The sequence below is a fragment of the Oncorhynchus tshawytscha genome, linkage group LG06, assembly GCF_018296145.1.
Source record: "Oncorhynchus tshawytscha isolate Ot180627B linkage group LG06, Otsh_v2.0, whole genome shotgun sequence".
NCBI classification, from domain to species: Eukaryota; Metazoa; Chordata; class Actinopteri; order Salmoniformes; family Salmonidae; genus Oncorhynchus; species Oncorhynchus tshawytscha.
Window position 1 is genome coordinate 70537819 of NC_056434.1, and position 18092 is coordinate 70555910.

At 43.1% G+C, this 18092-nt stretch overlaps 1 protein-coding gene across 2 annotated transcripts; it reads left to right on the forward strand.

Moving 5' to 3' along the window:
• Positions 1-274: 274 nt before the first annotated feature.
• On the forward strand, positions 275-17007 carry asrgl1 (asparaginase and isoaspartyl peptidase 1). Of its 2 annotated transcripts, none has more exons than XM_024424900.2 (7): positions 275-424; positions 1107-1295; positions 7642-7784; positions 8191-8345; positions 8513-8634; positions 16294-16404; positions 16535-17007. In XM_024424900.2, exons 2-7 carry the CDS (start codon positions 1109-1111, stop codon positions 16747-16749), a joined length of 933 nt encoding a protein of 310 aa, XP_024280668.2. In that variant the 5' UTR covers positions 275-424; positions 1107-1108; the 3' UTR covers positions 16750-17007. The 2 variants fall into 2 exon arrangements, with proteins under 2 accessions (XP_024280668.2, XP_042179514.1); XM_042323580.1 differs by having other exon boundaries at positions 321-424; positions 1095-1295.
• The last annotated feature ends 1085 nt before the right edge of the window (positions 17008-18092 follow it).

An 18092-nucleotide genomic window follows, 5' to 3' on the forward strand; every position in this document is an offset into this window, starting at 1 on the left:
TGGAACGTAAGTCACAGGAAATAGAGGTTGTGGTGGCAGCTGCATAGAGGTATTTGGGTGTGCGAGACATGACATCAGAAGAGTTGCAGGGTGTGTTAAGTAGGTGGTGTCCCATCCTTTCAGGTTGTTGGCCTACACTAGGACTAAATATATTTAAATATTTAAATAGTGGAGTAGGTGGTGTTATTTTTATTCGTTTGTGAGTGTAGTGTTAGATGGTAGGGTATTTGTTTATTTATTTATATTTTCAAGCAAAGTATAAGGGAGTTCTACTCCAGTCAGGGAGGTGGCGGGGTTGCAACATTTATTGGTTGCCAACCGCTGTTAAACCTCATCGAATAAGAGGAAGTGCTGATGACGGAAGACTAGTACATATGTTAATAACAGCGCTGGTGTCGAGAACTGAACGTCGACCGATTATCTGGTAAGAAATAAATATAAACACTAGAAACATTTCTCAGCAAAAATGATCAGTGCACATTCTCTCCGTGTGTATACAAATGTATATTATGTCAACATCGAATAGTGTTATTTTTCACATACATTCCGATGTGTGTCCATTGCGCAATTTATTTGTGGTCGTGTCTAAGCTTAAAGTCCCACTTCATTCGTTTCGGATGCATTCAATTATTCCTTTGCACAAATTGGGGTGACAACTGGTTTAAATTATATAGAGTAGGCTACTCTATAATATGAAACGTAAGTGCCGTTTCAATGCTAATGGATGGAAACTATTATTAAGTGTGCACGGGCCAGGAGTTTTTCCTGACCAAACAAAACAACTGGCACAATGAGGAGTATGATGTACACCAGTGGCCACCGCTTGGTCGTGATGAGCTACAGTGCTGGCTTTTGTTCCTGCCCAGCTCTAACCCAACAATGGTTTCAAGCAGGTTTTTTGGTGGTGACTACTTCATCTCCCAAGAATGTCCTTAATATTAGACACTGGGTAAATCAGGACACCTCAATTTCAATATTGATATTTAAACTATGTGGCCATCCCATGAGCCCATGTGTAACACAAACCTCTTTAAACCTCTTTAGGATAAGGTCTTTAAATCGCTTTACCTGTCTTACCATCTCTCTCTCCCGAGCCTCTCTGGCAGACATGTTGCCTGTGTTGGTGGTCCATGGGGGAGCGGGGTTCATCCCTAAAGAGCGTGTGCAGATGTCTTGTGCTGGGGTCCAGGCTGCAGTCAGGGGGGGATACTCCAAACTCCAGGGGCAGGGCAGTGCCATGGATGCTGTGGTGGAGGCCGTCACTCTGCTGGAGAATGACCACCACTACAATGCAGGTAAACACACACCCATGACTAGGGCCTGGAGTCTTTCCTAGCCAGGTCACATGGCCAGAGAAAAACCACCTGGCCCCTCTGAGATCAGCAATAGGGTCAGATAAGGTAAATAGCTCCACCTATATTTACTTGGTACATGGTTCCATGGTAATAATTACGCAATATTAACATGGAATTACCAAATAATTATTCATTTATCTTGTACTTGTTTGTTGTTGTTTTAAACACCAGTAGAAACTGTACCATAAAATGAAGTGCTACCAGATTTTACTGTCAATGACACTAACCTGGATAAAGAAAGGTTGATAAAGAATATCACATTTTATTGGTCACATAAAATGCCGGGGTGGCAGGGTAGCCTAGTGGTTAGAGCGTTGGACTGGTAACCGAAAGGATGAAAGTTCATATCCCCGAGGTGACAAGGTACAAACATGTCGTTCTGCCCCTGAACAGGCAGTTAACCCAGTGTTCCTAGGCAGTCATTGAAAATAAGAATTTGTTCTTAACTGACTTGCCTAGTTAAATAAAGGTAAAAATAAAATTAAAATAAACATACACGTGTTTAGCAGATGTTATTGCGGGTGGAGCGAAATGCGTGTGCTTTTAGCTCCAACAGTGCAGTAATATCTAACAGTTTCACTACATATACTCAAAATATACTCAAAATACACACATCTAAGTAAAGAATAGATAAACATATATATCAGAGCGGGATTGGACGAAGATAGTGGCATAGTATAAAGTACAGTATACATTTGAACTCGGAAGTTTACATGCATTTAAGTTGGAGTCATTGAAACTCATTTTTCAACCACTCCACAAATGTATTGTTATTAACAAACTATAGTTGCATGACACAAGTAATTTTTCCAACAATTGTTTACAGACAGATTATTTAACTTATAATTCACTGTATCACAATTCCAGTGGGTCAGATGTTTACATACACTAAGTTGACTGTGCCTTTAAACAGCTTGGGAAATTCCAGAAAATGATGTCATGGATTTAGAAGCTTCTGATAGGCTAATTGACTTAATTTGAGTCAATTGTACGTGTACCTGTGGATGTATTTCAAAGCCAACCTTCAAACTTAGTGCCTCTTTGCTTGATATCATGGGAAAATCTAAAGAAATCATCCAAGATCTCAGAAAAACAATTGTAGACCTCCACAAGTCTGGTTCATCCTTGGGAAAAATGTCCAAACGCCTGTAGGTACCACGTTCATCTGTACAAACAATAGTACCTAAGTATAAACACCATGGAACCACGCAACCATCATACCACTCACGTGTTCTGTCTCCTAGAGATGAACGTACTTTGTTGCAAAAACTGCAAATCAATTCCAGAACAACAGCAAAGGACCTTGTGAAGATGCTGGAGGAAACGGGTAGAAAATAATTTATATTCACAGCAAAAAGAGTCCTATATCGACATAACCTGAAATGCCGCTCAACAAGGAAGAAGCCACTGCTCCAAAACCGCCATAAAAAAGCCAGACTACGGTTTGCAACTGCACATGGGGACAAAGATCGTACTTTTTGGAGAAATGTCCTCTGGTTTGATGAAACAAAAATAGAACTGTTGGCCCGAATGACCATCATTATGTTTGGAGGAAAAAGGGGGAGGCTTGCAAGTCGAAGAACACCATCCCAAACATGAAGCACGGGGGTGGTAGCATCATGTTGTAGGGGTGCTTTGCTGCAGGAGGGACTTGTTGTCGCAAGAATTTTCAATCCCAATGATAATAACTGACAATCAATAGCTCTGACCAATCCCCGAGATCTGTAAGACCATGGGTCTAATAATAATTTGTCAAAGTTTATGCAAAAATGTCGTTCTCTGAATAAACTGTACTAAAGTCCATTATACAAAGACATCCATTTTATAGCTGCGCACATACTTCCACACAAACAGTATGTATCCTACGCACATACTTCCACACAAACAGCACGTATCCTACGCACATACTTCCACACAAACAGTATGTATCCTACGCACATACTTCCACACAAACAGCACGTATCCTACGCACATACTTCCACACAGACAGCACGTATCCTACGCACATACTCCCACACAGACAGCACGTATCCTACGCACATACTCCCACACAGACAGCACGTATCCTACGCACATACTTCCACACAGACAGCACGTATCCTGCGCACATACTTCCACACAGACAGCACACGTATCCACACAGACCTGTATCCGCACATACTTCCCACACAGACAGCACGTATCCTGCGCACATACTTCCACACAGACAGCACGTATCCTGCACATACTTCCACACAGACAGCATACTCCTGCGCACATACCCACACAGACAGCACGTATCCTGCGCACATACTTCCACACAGACAGCACGTATCCTGCGCACATACTTCCACACAGACAGCACGTATCCTGCGCACATACTTCCACACAGACAGCACGTATCCTGCGCACATACTTCCACACAGACAGCAGGTGAGTTTTATCTCTATAGTTCTCACCACTGTGGATCACGGCCCAGCCGACAGTTCCATTCCCCTGAGATTAGGGAGGCCTTGACAAATACTCCCTATGCTCTCATAGGTTCCTCGGAGGCCTAGCCAGGTCGGTTCAAAAACAGGTTTTGTTCTCGGTATCTTTCTTCGGCCCGCACATACAAGATTCCACTATTCAGATACATTGTTTAACCTAATTCCGATTTAAAATTATAATCTGATGATGTGTGTAGTTTATGATTCTAATAAATTTCATACAGTTAAAAGGTTTCGGAGTGGAATTATTTAATCATTGTCTTTCAACATTTAAATTATTTTATCACTGGTGCACTTCACAAAATTAGATGGCATCATGAGGAAGAAAATGATGTCTATATATTGAAGCAACATCTGAAGACATCAGTCAGGAAGTTAAAGCATGGTTGCAAATAGGTCTTCCAAATGGACAATGACCCCAAGCATACTTCCAAAGTTGTGGCAAAATGGCTTAAGGACATCAAAGGCAAGGTATTGGAGTGGCCATCACAAAGCCCTGACCTCAATCCCAAAGAGAATTTGTGGGCAGAACTGAAAAAGCGTGTGCGAGCAAGGAGGCTTACAAACATGACTCGGTTACACCAGCTCTGTCAGGAGGAATGGGACCAAATTCACCCAACTTATTGTGGGAAGCTTGTGAAGGCAACCCGAAACGTTCAACCCAAGTTAAACGATTAAAAGGCAATGCTACCAAATACTAATTGAGTGTATGTAAACTTCTGACCCACTGGGAATGTGATGAAAGAAATAAAAGCTGAAATAAACCTCTCTCTCTACTATTATTCTGACATTTCACATTCTTAAAATCAAGTGGTGATCCTAACTGACCTAAAACAGGGAATGTTTTACTTCGATTAAATGTCAGGAATTATGAAAAACTGAGTAAATGTATTTGGCTAAGGTGTATGTAAACTTCCGACTTCAACTGTATACTTTTGAGCTGGGTGATGCAATATTTACAAACAATTAAAGTGACTAAGAGTACAGTTTATACATATGAGATGAGTAATGCAAGATACAGATACATTATTAAAGTGGCTAGTGTTTCATTTCCTTAGTGGCCAGTGATTCCTATTCTATGTCTATAGGCAGCATCCTCTGACGTGCTGGAGATGACTGTTTAACAGTCAGTGGTGGAGTATAGACTGCAGTACATGAAATGGGTGATTCAATATGTAAACACAATTTAAAAGTGACTAAGATACCGTAGAATAGTGTGGAGTGTAGTTTATACATATAAGTTGAGTAATGCTAGATACGGAACATTATTAAAGTGGCTATTGATCCATTTCTAAAAGTGTCCAGTGATTCCTAATCTATGTCTCTAGGCAGCCGTCCCTGATGTGCTAGTGATGGCTGTTTAGCAATCTGATGGCCTTGAGATAGAAACTGGATGATAACGGGTTAAACAGGCAGTGGCTCGGGTGGTTCATGTCCTTGATGATCTTTTTGGCCACCCTATAGCATCGGGTGCTGTAGGGGTCCAGGAGGGTGGGAAGTTTGCCCCCGGTAATGCGTTGGGCAGACCGTACCACCCTCTGGAGAGCTTTGCGGTTGTGATACAGCCCGACAGGATGCTCACAATTGTGCATCTGTAAAAGTTTGAGTGTTTTAGGTGTTAAGCCACATTTCTTCAGCCTCCTAAGGTTGAAGAGGCGTTGTTGCGCCTTCTTCACCACACTGTCTGTTTGGGTGGACCATTTCAGTTTGTCAGTGATGTGTATGCAGAGGAACTTGAAGCTTTCCACCATCTTCGCTGCGGTCCCATCAATGTGAATAGGGGGGTGCGCCCTCTGCTCTTTCCTGAAGTCCATGACCATCTCCTTAGTTTTGTTGACATTGAGTGAGAGGTTATTTTTCTGGCACCACACTCCCAGAGCCCTCACCTCCTCTTTGTAGGCTGTCTCATCGTTGTTGGTAATCAAGCCTAATACTGTTGTGTCATTTGCAAACTTGAGGATTGAGTTGGAGGTGGGCTTGGCCATGCAGTCATGGGTGAACAGGGAGTACAGGAGTGGGCTGAGCACGCACCCTTGTGAGGCCCCGGTGTTGAGGATCAGCGAAGAGGTGTTGTTTCCTACCTTCACCACCTGGGGGTGACCCGTCAGGAAGTCCAGGACCCAGTTGCACAGTGCGGGCTTCAGAACGAGATCCTCGAGCTTGATGATGAGCTTGGAGGGTACTATGGTGTTGAATGCTTAGCTATAGTCAATTAACAGCATTCTTACATAGGTATGCCTCTTGTCCAGACAGGACAGGGCAGTGTGCAGTGTTGTGGCGATTGCATCGTCTGTGGATCTATTGGGGGCTGTAAGGAAATTGAAGAGGTTCTAGGGTGACAGCTAAGGTGGAGGTGATATGATCCTTGACTCTCAAAGCACTTCATGATGACAGAGGTGAGTGCTACGGGGCGATAGTCATTTAGTTCAATTTCCTTTTGCTTTCTTAGATACAGGGACAATGGTGGCCATCTTGAAGCATGTGGGGCCAACAGACTGGGATAGGGAGAGATTGAATATATCTGTGAACACACCAGCCAGCTGGTCTGCGCATGCTCTGAGGACACGGCTAGGGATACCATCTGGGCCGGCAGCCTTGTGAGGGTTAACATGCTTAAAGGTCTTATGTCGGCCACGCCTAAGGAGAACCCACAGTTCTTGGTAGCGGGTCGTGTCGGTGGCACTGTATTATCCTCAAAGCGAGCGAAGAAGGTGTTCAGCCTGTCCGGAAGCAAGACGTCGGTGTCCGCAACGTGGCTGGTTTGTCTGAGCCGTTGAACCGGGACTCAACTTTGTCCCTATACCGACATTTAGCCTGCTTGATTGCTTTGTGGAGGGAATAACTACACTGTGGGTATTCTTCCATATTCCCAGTCTTCTTGCGGTGGTTCGTGCTTTCAGTTTTGTGTGAATGCTCCCATTTGCCCACAGTTTCTGTTTGGGGTAGGTTTTAATAGTCACAGTAGATACATCTCCTATGCACTTCTTGACAAACTCATTCACCATATCGGTATATTTGCCGATGTTATTTTCTGAAGCTACTCTGAACATATCCCAGTCTGCGTGGTCAAAACATTCTTGAAGCGTGGATTCCGATTGGTCAGACCAGCGTTGAATAGGCCTCTCACCACGGGTGCTTCCTGTTTGAGTTTCTGCCTATAGGAGGGGAGGAGCAAGATGGAATCATGGTCTGATTTGCCGAATGGAGGGCGGGGGAGGACCTTATATGCATTCTGGAAGGTAGTATAGCAATGGTCGAGGGTTTTAGCAGCGCGAGTACAACAATCAATATGTTGATAGAATTTAGGGAGCCTTTTCCTCATATTTGCTTTGTTAAAATCCCCAGCTACAATAAGTGCAACCTCAGGATATGTGGTTTCCAATTTGCATACTTTATTATCCAGAGATTGGACATTAGCGAGTAAAATACTCTGGTGCGGTGGATGGTGTGCACGCATCCTGAGTCGGACTAGAAGACCGCCTCGAGTACCTCTCCTTCGCCGGCGTTGTTTTGGGGTGGCCTCTGGAATAAGTTTGATTGCTCTCGGGAGAATAATCATGGGATCTGCTCCAGGGAAGTCGTAATCTTGGTCGTAATGATGGTAGTTCTGGTGAGTTACCGCCACTCTAATATCCAGTAGTTCTCCCCGGCTGTATGTAATGACACAACAATTCCTGAGCTAATAAAGTAAACGATAGTAAATAAACAAACAAAATACTGCAGAGTTGCTGAAGAGCTCGTCGCGATGCTGCCATCTCCGTCAGCGCCATAATCTGAAGACATGTCTCTGTGTCCTCTTGTATGTCTGCATGCATCAGGGCTAGGCTCGGTGTTGAACGCTAAGGGTGAGGTGGAGATGGACGCCATCGTGATGGACGGGAGATATCTGGCCAGCGGAGCCGTTTCTGCAGTCAGAAAAGTGGCCAATCCTGTCCAACTGGCCAGACTGGTCATGGACAAGGTACTGTACACACAGGCACACACACTTTGCTAAGACAAAGTGTTGATCATACAGCAGTTCAGGGTGTTTGGTATTTTATTAGGATCTCCATTAGCTGTTGCAAAAGCAGCAGCTACTCTTCCTGGGGTCCACATGAATCATGATAATGACATAATACAGAATATTAATGGACTAGGACAGAACTATATAAAAAAATGCACATGTAGCCTACATATCAATGCATACACACAAACTATCTAGGTCAAATAGGGGAGAGGCATTGCGCCGTCAGGTGTTGCGTCATCTGTTTATTGAAACCCGGCGCACTTTCCCACAGTGCTCTCTCACGCGTAAGCAAGTGAGGTACAGTATATTCTCTACATATTGAACATTGTTCCCCATTGAATGAGCCCGTTCCCCATTGCAGACGAGCCATCTGTGTCTGACTGGAGAGGGGGCCAGTCAGTTTGCCCGGTCGATGGGTGTACCCGAGGTGCCAGAGGAATCACTGATCACCGAGTATGCCCGTATGCGCTGGAAGAAGAACCTGGCAGCTGATGCCAACCCGGTGGAGTGCCAGATGTAAGATAAAGCTATGACATGATATTTCATACCATAGAGTTGAATACATTAGGTAGATATTGAAATGGATTGTAACATGATGAAATGTATGATAGTGTGACATGATTGAACATAGCATGGTATGATGGATGTTAATGACATTTTTAATTGAAGTGTGTCTGTCACAGGGGGAAGATGGGTACGGTAGGGGCGGTGGCGGTGGATGCAGAGGGGAACATAGCCTGTGCCACCTCCACCGGTGGCATGCTGAACAAGATGGAGGGCAGGGTGGGGGACACAGCATGTATCGGTGAGACATCTGATGTTATGTCTTATGAGGTAAAGAGAAGTGGAGAGGAAGTAGGAGAGAGAAAGAGAGGAGTAGGGAAATGAGGAAGAGACCTGCAGCTTTAAAAGTGATCCAGAAAGCTGAGTGGCTTGGTGAACCCTGACCTCTGAGACGTGGAGGAATGTGTGGTGGTGTGGAGCCACTCACTCATGACCTGCTGGGTTAATATTTGACTATGGAGATTATTACAGCCAGCATTCTGAACAACACACACTGCTACCTCAAACATATAGATTGCTTCATAAAAGTGCAGAGGCACAGGCATACAGTACGTACACAACATATGCACATACATTTACACACATACACAGAACAGGGGTTAAACACTGCACTCCCTATAATAGCACCACCAAATGACCTGAATTGCAGTTGAGATTCCATTCAAAGTTTTTAAAAATATCAGGGAGGTTACAAGTACAAACAAACAAACAAACAAAGATATCCCCAACTCACCCCCCATTTCCCATCCACAAGCCTGTTTATTTTGCAGCAATGCTGCCTGTCAGCAGTAATCTTCTCAGATTGAGAGATTCAAGGGGCTGTCATCGTTAAGTAACACACTAGTTAGATTACTTGTTGGTTATTACTGCATTGTCGGAACTAGAAGCACAAGCATTTCGCTACACTCGCATTAACATCTGCTAACCATGTGTATGTGACAAATAAAATTTGATTTGATTTAGATGCAAACCATTGAATACACAGTATAAAATAATGCACTTTGAAATACATTTTGTAACTTTGCCCCAGAAGCATTGAACTGCAAGGGACTCCCCTGGAAATGTGCCTACCTGATTTAGAGAACACAGTGATCAGTTGGGAGTTGGGGCCAATTTTATCGTAAAACGTTTCCTCTGTGTTAAATACAGTCTGTGAACAAACTTAAAATCGATAAATTAATGGTTTGGATTATGGGATGCCAAGGTCATATTTGTCCATATTGTATTCCAGTTAAAGGGTCGTTCAGATTCAATTAGATATGTCGAACATACTTTAATGGATAGGTCAGAATATGGTGCTTTCCAAAAGCTGTATATATACACTACATGACAAAGTATGTGGACAACTGCTCGTCGAACATCTCATTCCAAAATCACGGGCATTGCTGCTATAATAGCCTCCTCCTCTGCAGTTGGCGTTCTAATTCATCCCAAAGGTGTTCAATGGGGTTGAGTTCAGGGCTCTGTGCAGGCCAGTCAAGTTCTTCCACACCGATCTCAACAAACCATTTCTGTATGGAACTAATTTTGTGCACTACAGCATTGTCATGCTGGAACAGGAAAGGGCCTTTCCCAAACTGTTGCCACAAAGTTGGAAGCACAGATTCTTCTAGAATGTCATTATATGGTGTAGCATTAATATTTCCCTTCATAGAAACTAAGGGGCCTAGCACGAACCATGAAAAATAGCCCCAGACCATTATTCCTCCTCCACCAAACTTTACAGTTGGCACTATGCATTGGGGCAGGTAGCGTTCTCCTGGCTTTGGCTCCAAACCCAGATTCATTGGTCAGGCTGCCAGATGAATAAACCCATTTTCATGAAGCTCCCGACGAACAGTTCTTGTGCTGACATTGTTTCCAGAGGCAGTTTGGAACTCGGTAGTGAGTGTTGACTGTAAATCAAATAATAATTGATTTAAACACACTTTTGCAAATACGGTGTACAGTAGCCTCAACAGCACTCTATAGGGTAGCACCTTGGTGTAGCCAGAGGACAGCTAGCTTCCGTCCTCCTCTGGGTACATTGACTTCAATACAAAACCTAGGAGGCTCATGGTACTCACACCCTTCCATATACTTATACAGTAATTATGACAACTTCCAGAGGATTTCCTCCAGCCTATCAGAGCTCTTTCAGTATGAACTGACATGTTGTCCACCCAATCAAAGGATCAGAGAATTAATCTAGTACTGAAAGTGTAAGCTACAGCTAGCTAGCACTGCAGTGTATAAAATGTTGAGTAGTTTACTCAAAGAGATTGAACAACAACAGTTGAACAGTTTTGAACAAATGTTTTCTTCCAAAATGAAGAATTTCTTTTTCAGTTTCATTTACTTAGCTAGCAAATGTGGCTGTCTAGTTTAGCCTACTGAAACACCCTGCTCAAACAGGGGGATGCTATGTTAGCTAGCTGGCTATGACTTTACAACACAACACTGGAACTCTTCCCAGTCAATGTATGCTGTTGATATTACTAATTTATTGCCACCGGGGACCACCGGTTTAACTGCTTACGAACGTTATGCTGTAACATTACTGCATGGTTGTAGAGGGGTTTACTAACGCATTAGTTCTATTAGCTATGACATTACTTTAGCTAATATGGTGAAAATGAAGTAGGCTGTGTGTGGCGATTTGGCTTTGATTTTTTTTCCACCTGGTCACGTACAGCTGATGTGTTGTGCATTGAAGTCTGCAAACGAAGGGCAGAGGTTTTGAAGAGGAGAGCACATTTGGGGCTGCAGGGTAGCCTAGTGGTTAGAGCGTTGGACTAGTAACTGGAAGGTTGCAAGTTCAAATCCCCGAGCTGACAAGGTACAAATCTGTTGTTCTGCCCCTGAACAGGCAGTTAAACCCACTGTTCCTAGGCCATCACTGAAAATAAGAATTTGTTCTTAACTGACTTGCCTAGTTAAATAAAGGTAAAAAAATAGAGGTGAGGAGGAATACAACGTGGCTACGCGTGATCAGGGGTGTATTCATTCCGTCAATTCTGAGAAATGTTTCTTAAACTGAAGCGTACAGAACAAAACTGGGATAAACATACCTGAATTTGTCCTATGTAAACTCTTGTTTGCGACTGTTGGACTAATGATTACACCCTATATCAGCTCGATGCAGGCAAGAGTGGGCAAGGCGGTATTGCATGTCACTGTCTGTGTCACTGTCTGTCACCTCAAATGTGTCTCTCGACCTGTGTGCACCTACGTTGTAAACCTTTATTCATAGGCTAGGTTGTAGCAACCTCATGATGGGAATATGGAAAAATCAAGTATCATGTAGTAGCCTAAACCTATCGCTGTTACATTGAAGTGGGTGAATGGAATATGAATGAGAGTCATCCAATATGCTGTAATACAAATAAGGTGACTGACCACCACTGGTAGAGATGGAGTCTTACATTGGGTCTTGAGAGGCACTATTGCTGATTTGGTTAGATAAATTCAGCTTCATCAAAATCTGTCAAATTAATCTATGGTCATCAATGCTTTGGAAGCGATTGAGATGCATTGTCTAGATATAGTAAACTATCATCCGCGTACAATGAGATGAAGTGATCAGTAGATTTGATGGAAATTGGTGTTATTCCCTATAATTTGGCATATTGCATATCACATTTTGTTACGTTACAGCCTTATTCTAAAATGGATGTCACCCCCCTCATCAATCTACACACAATACCCCATAACGTCGAAGCAAAAACAGGTTTTTAGAAATGTTTGCTAATTTCTATAAAATAAAACAAACTGAAATATCTCATTTACATAAGTATTCAGAACCTTTACTCAGTACTTTGTTGAAGCACCTTTGGCAGCTATTACAGCATCGAGCCTTCTTGGGTATGATGCTACATGCTTGGTACACCTGTATTTGGGGTTTCTCCCATTCTTCTCTACAGATCCTCTCAGGCTCTGTCAGGTTGGATGTGGAGCGTTGCTGCACAGCTACAGTATTTTTAGGTATCTCCAGAGTTGTTCGATTGGGTTCAATTCCAGGCTCTGTCTGGGCCACTCAAGGACATTCAGAGACTTGTCCCAAAGCCATTCCTGCATTGTCTAGGCTGTGTGCTTAGGGTCGTTGTACTGTTTGAAGGTGAACATTCGCCCCAGTCTGAGTTCTCTTTCAGTTATATTATACTGCTACACAAACAAGTCATATAAGCATGGTTGGTTCCTACATGTGACTGACTGATTCCACACCAGGCTTCTTACCTTGAGTTTTGAACCTTGAATACCTTGAGATATTCTATTACTCCTAAAAAAAGTTCCCAGATCAATGTTCTGGGCGTACTGATAAATTGCTTATGAGTGATACTGTGGTTGACTACACAAAGGAGTAAATCTGTCACTCACATGAACCCAACCAAGGCAGGTCATTACAATGCAGCATTGTGCTAAACTTACGATCTGATACACACAAAGAGAATTTCCATCGCAACATAATTTTGGAAAACCGTTTAATACCTGTGTTTATCAAAGGGGGCGATAGTGAGAACACACTTTTTAAAAATAAAAGTTCAAATAGTGCTGTATTCACATCTCTCCTAATTTAACCTTTGTGAATGGCAAATGGTATTAATCCGTTAGAGCAATAGTGGACCTAATTTATTAAAACATTTTGATTAAAACATTTCAAATATTCTTAATCCTATTCTTTAAATTGTATTTTGGTACAGTTGTAGATGTGAATCCAACATCTAATTTGTTAACTTGTCGACCAGGATGCACCAGGATGCATCTATTTACTGTATTGTAAAAGTGTACCGCAACCAAATATCAACATATGAAGGAGATATACACTGCTCCAAAAAATAAAGGGAACACTTAAACAACACAATGTAACTCCAAGTCAATCACACTTCTGTGAAATCAAACTGTCCACTTAGGAAGCAACACTGATTGACAATACATTTCACATGCTGTTGTGCAAATGGAATAGACAACAGGTGGAAATTATAGGCAATTAGCAAGACACCCCCAATAAAGGAGTGGTTCTGCAGGTGGTGACCACAGACCACTTCTCAGTTCCTATGCTTCCTGGCTGATGTTTTGGTCCCTTTTGAATGCTGGCGGTGCTTTCACTCTAGTGGTAGCATGGGACGGAGTCTACAACCCACACAAGTGGCTCAGGTAGTGCAGCTCATCCAGGATGGCACATCAATGCGAGCTGTGGCAAGAAGGTTTGCTGTGTCTGTCAGCGTAGTTTCCTGAGCATGGAGGCGCTACCAGGAGACAGGCCAGTACATCAGGAGACGTGGAGGAGGCCGTAGGAGGGCAACAACACAGCAGCAGGACCGCTACCTCCGCCTTTGTGCAAGGACGAGCAGGAGGAGCACTGCCAGAGCCCTGCAAAATGACCTCCAGCAGGCCACAAATGTGCATGTGTCTTCTCAAACGGTCATAAAAAGACTCCATGAGGGTGGTTTGAGGGCCCGATGACCACAGGTGGGGGTTGTGCTTACAGCCCAACACCGTGCAGGACGTTTGGCGTTTGCCAGAGAACACCAAGATTGGCAAATTCGCCACTTGCGCCCTGTGCTCTTCACAGATGAAAGCAGGTTCACACTGAGCACATGTGACAGACGTGACAGAGTCTGGAGACCCCGTGGAGAATGTTCTGCTGGCTGCAGCATCCTCCAGCATGACCGGTTTGGCGGTGGGTCAGTCGTGGTGTGGCATTTCTTTGGGGGGGCCGCACAGCCCTCCATGTGCTCGCCAGAGGTAGCCTGACTGCCATTAGGTACCGAGATGAGATCCTCAGACCCCTTGTGAGTCCATATGCTGGTGCGGTTGGCCCTGGGTTCCTCCTAATGCAAGACAATGCTAGACCTCATGTGGCTGGAGTGTGTCAGCAGTTCCTGCAAGAGGAAGGCATTGATGCTATGGACTGGCCCGCCCGTTCCCCAGACCTGAATCCAATTGAGCACATCCGGGACATCATGTCTTGCTTTATCATGGATGCTTAATTCCAGGTCTGGGAGGAGATCCCTCAGGAGACCATCCGCCACCTCATCAGGAGCATTCCCAGGCATTGTAGGGAGGTCATACAGGCACGTGGAGGCCACACACACTACTGAGCCTCATTTTGACTTGTTTTAAGGGCATTACATCAAAGTTGGATCAGCCTGTAGTGTGGTTTTCCACTTTAATTTTGAGTGTGACTCCAAATCCAGACCTAAATGGGTTGATAAATTTGATTTCCATTGATCATTTTTGTGTGATTTTGTTGTTAGCACATTCAACTATGTAAAGAAAAAAGTATTTAATAAGGATATTTCATTCATTCAGATCTAGGATGTGTTATTTTAGTGTTCCCTTTATTTTTTTGAGCAGTGTATATATTTTGTGCCACTGATTTAGTCTGGCTTTAATTCCAGTTTGTCTACAAATGAATAATTGATATGTTGGATTCACGTCTCCATCTCAATGTCACGTTCTGACCCTAGTTCTTGTGTTATTTCTTTGTTTTAGTTGGTCAGGATGTGAGTTGGGTGGGTATTCTGTTTTGTGTTTCTAGGTTGGGTTTCTTGTTTGGCCTGATATGGTTCTCAATCAGAGGCAGGTGTTAGTCATTGTCTCTGATTGGGAACCATATTTAGGTAGCCTGTTTTCTGTTTGCGTTTGTGGGTGGTTGTTTTCAGTCTGTGTGTCTGCACCAGATAGAACTCTTTCGGGTTGCCACTGTTGTTTTTTGTTTTTGAAGTGTTCAGTTTTCCATTAAAAAGATGAACACTAACCACGCTGCGCTTTTGTCCTCTATCTCCAGACGACAACCGTTACACTCAACCAAAACCAAAGTTAAAGAATAGGACATAATCTAATCAAACTTTAAATTCCCTTTAATATAAAGTTTGATTTGATTTAGTCGTATTCTTTAACTTGGATTTTTGGATGAGATGTTTATGTAAATCCAACATCTTAATTATTAACTTGAAGATTACATTAGAAATCAGGCCTGGGGTTTCACGCTTTTGTAATTTGTTGTCTATTGATAGCTGAACCCTGGGTTGAATTGAAACAATAGCTGATGACTTTGCAGATGCCATGTAGGCCTAAATAACCATCATTGATGATGTATTGTTGCAGTTCATCTCTCAATAATTATTCCCACTGATGGCACATTGGTAGTAGTCAGTTACAAATATAAAAGCTAAGCCGGGCTTGGTTAAATCCCTAGATAGGATACCAAATTAATAGGTGTAGATCAACTCTTCAGTAGGACGTGCTGCCCAGCCTGTTGTTTTTAAAAAAAAATTATTCTAATGGTGTGTATAATGTTGAAGATCTGACATTGTTTCAAAGGTCAAATTCAACATTTTATACAAGGTTTGTGTATGTTGAAATTGGTATCATAAATCTGTGGTTGAAATTTCAATTTTCTCAGAACAGTTTATGTTGATTACTTTTTTCAAATCCAATGTATTTTCCATATAGATACAATATTTTTCCATATGTTTTTTCCCCTCTCTTTTTTGGAAACTCACCTGACACCCAAGGGGAGAGCACCAAAAAAGGTTACTGTCTGACTGGCTTGTCAAGAAAATACCCTTAAAGGTGCAGGGCATTTTTTTATACTCTGTTTGTTTACAACTTTTCTTTTTGGTACCTGTAAAGAGCATTCTGTAAATGTAGTCTATTCTATTGTTTACCTCGCCATCGAGTGGCTCAGAGTGGAAACTGCACCCTCAGACAACCAGGTATGTTACAGCTATGCCACGCTATCAAGGCTAGAAAAGGTTTCCACACCGCTTCTACTAATCCAGTTGTCAGATTGGTAATTCATTACGGAAGACTGATTTTAAGTATTCCAACAGGCTTTAAGACCACATGAAAGTCAATACATGTAGCAGATGTTTCCCTCTTATAGTGTGTGAAAAGCAGTGTGTATGTGTTTCAGGGTGTGGGGGTTATGCTGATAACAGGGTTGGAGCAGTGTCCCCGACGGGCGAGGGTGAAGCCATCATGAAGGTCACTCTGGCTAGACTCATCCTGTTCCACATGGAGCAAGGTAACACACACGATTTATGAAAAAAAAAAAGATTGATTGACATGCAATCTTCAGTAACTCCATCCATTTATAACCTCATCCATGCATCAATCCATCCATTTATCCTCCCTCCCTGGTGTGTCCCCTGCAGGGCGCAGCGTGGAGGCAGCAGCAGACGAGGCCCTGGCCTATATGAAGGACAGGGTGGGAGGTCTGGGGGGAGTGGTGGTGGTAGACCCCCAGGGTGAATGGTCTGTTCGCTTCAGCAGCTTGCAGATGGCCTGGGCTGCAGCCCAGCAACAAACACTCCACTATGGCCTGTACACTGGAGAACACTTCACACAGAACATAGACGACCCCTACTAACACACACTTCAGGTCCACGTATGTTGAGAGAGAGTCTAAAAGAAACCCTACTAACAAGCATAGGTAAACAATCCATAGAACGCACTGAATTGAACATTTTCCATCCACTAGACTCTTACCATAACTGTTTTTAGCAATCAGTATTATTTCCATTTAGTCTAATCCTCAGATCAATGCTCATATCTAGAGCCAGTATTTGGAAAGTGTTGATCAACTGCCAAATGTAACTGAAGGAATAAAGTGTGTTTTAAAAACAAACAGGCTGTTCTTTCTGAGGGGTTTTCAGTGCCTCATTTGGAGTCCTTAACAGCCATGGTTGGTCATGACATGCATAAATACTAGCAGAGAGTTACACACAAAGTTGACACGTGGAGTGTGTGTCCCTTACATGTACTGTGGCCTGCTGGCAAAGGTCATGTGCCACTCGGTTTACTCCACTAGATGGTGCTGAACATGAAGATATTGTCTAACGGTTATTTGACATCAATTTGCTTTGGTTGGTTTCTGTCAGATCTCCTTATCTCAGGGGGTGTAGTTGGTTCACAAATTCAGGTTAAACCATTCTGTTTGATCTCAATAGTCTGAGGTGGTGTCCTCTGCCAGTCTGTCCTTCCCCTGCCTGCTTTGAAAATGGACCAAAAATCCAGTCTGCTCTAATCAGTACTGGTGATGTAAAGGAGACAGAGAGATGATTCCATGTGTTATCTGCTGAAATAGGGTAGATTTAATTGAGACAGGACAGGTGTGGTAGGTGCTTTGGCTGTCAACACTGCCACTCACTCTGCCAATACCCCCATTGTACATTACTGCTATGAGTACAAACAGAGAACCTCTCCTCTGACAGTCAAGACTGCTCTCCTACCCTTTCACCAGCTGGTTTGTTTCCTAAACATCACTTTGGAAATAGGGGGAGAGATGCATTCTGTGGGTGAGAAAGTGATACCTACTTGTCCAAGGGCATCAGAAACAGAATAATATAGAAACAAATTGAGTGTTGTGGTGGTTGTTCTATAGGCCTATCTTCTGTACAATGAAAATGTGTATGAGCCCATTTCAGAACCACGGACAGTGCAGTGGGCAGCCGGCGACGAGATTCGGCGGCGATTCCATGCCAAGAACGTCTAGGTTTGTAGCAGCGAATGGGGATTTTACGTCGTCAGGCTATCCAGCTTTCAAGAAAATCATGTTTTCAAAGAAACAGCCCCAATTCGTACACAATATCAGCCTACCAGCAGATGGCAGCACGTACCGGTCAATAATAGAAGCTTTTCACTGGACAACCAACTATTGACGTTCAGACCACTAACACCATTGATTTAGGAATCTGTCACCCTACAAATGTG

Excerpts from the sequence above, each read along its gene's own strand:
- asrgl1 (XM_024424900.2), top strand. The coding sequence starts at position 1,109 with ATGTTGCCTGTGTTGGTGGTCCATGGGGGAGCGGGGTTCATCCCTAAA. Across the intron at positions 7,785-8,190 it reads CCAGACTGGTCATGGACAAG|ACGAGCCATCTGTGTCTGAC; the intron begins GTACTGTACACA and ends TCCCCATTGCAG. Across the intron at positions 8,346-8,512 it reads AACCCGGTGGAGTGCCAGAT|GGGGAAGATGGGTACGGTAG; the intron begins GTAAGATAAAGC and ends TGTCTGTCACAG.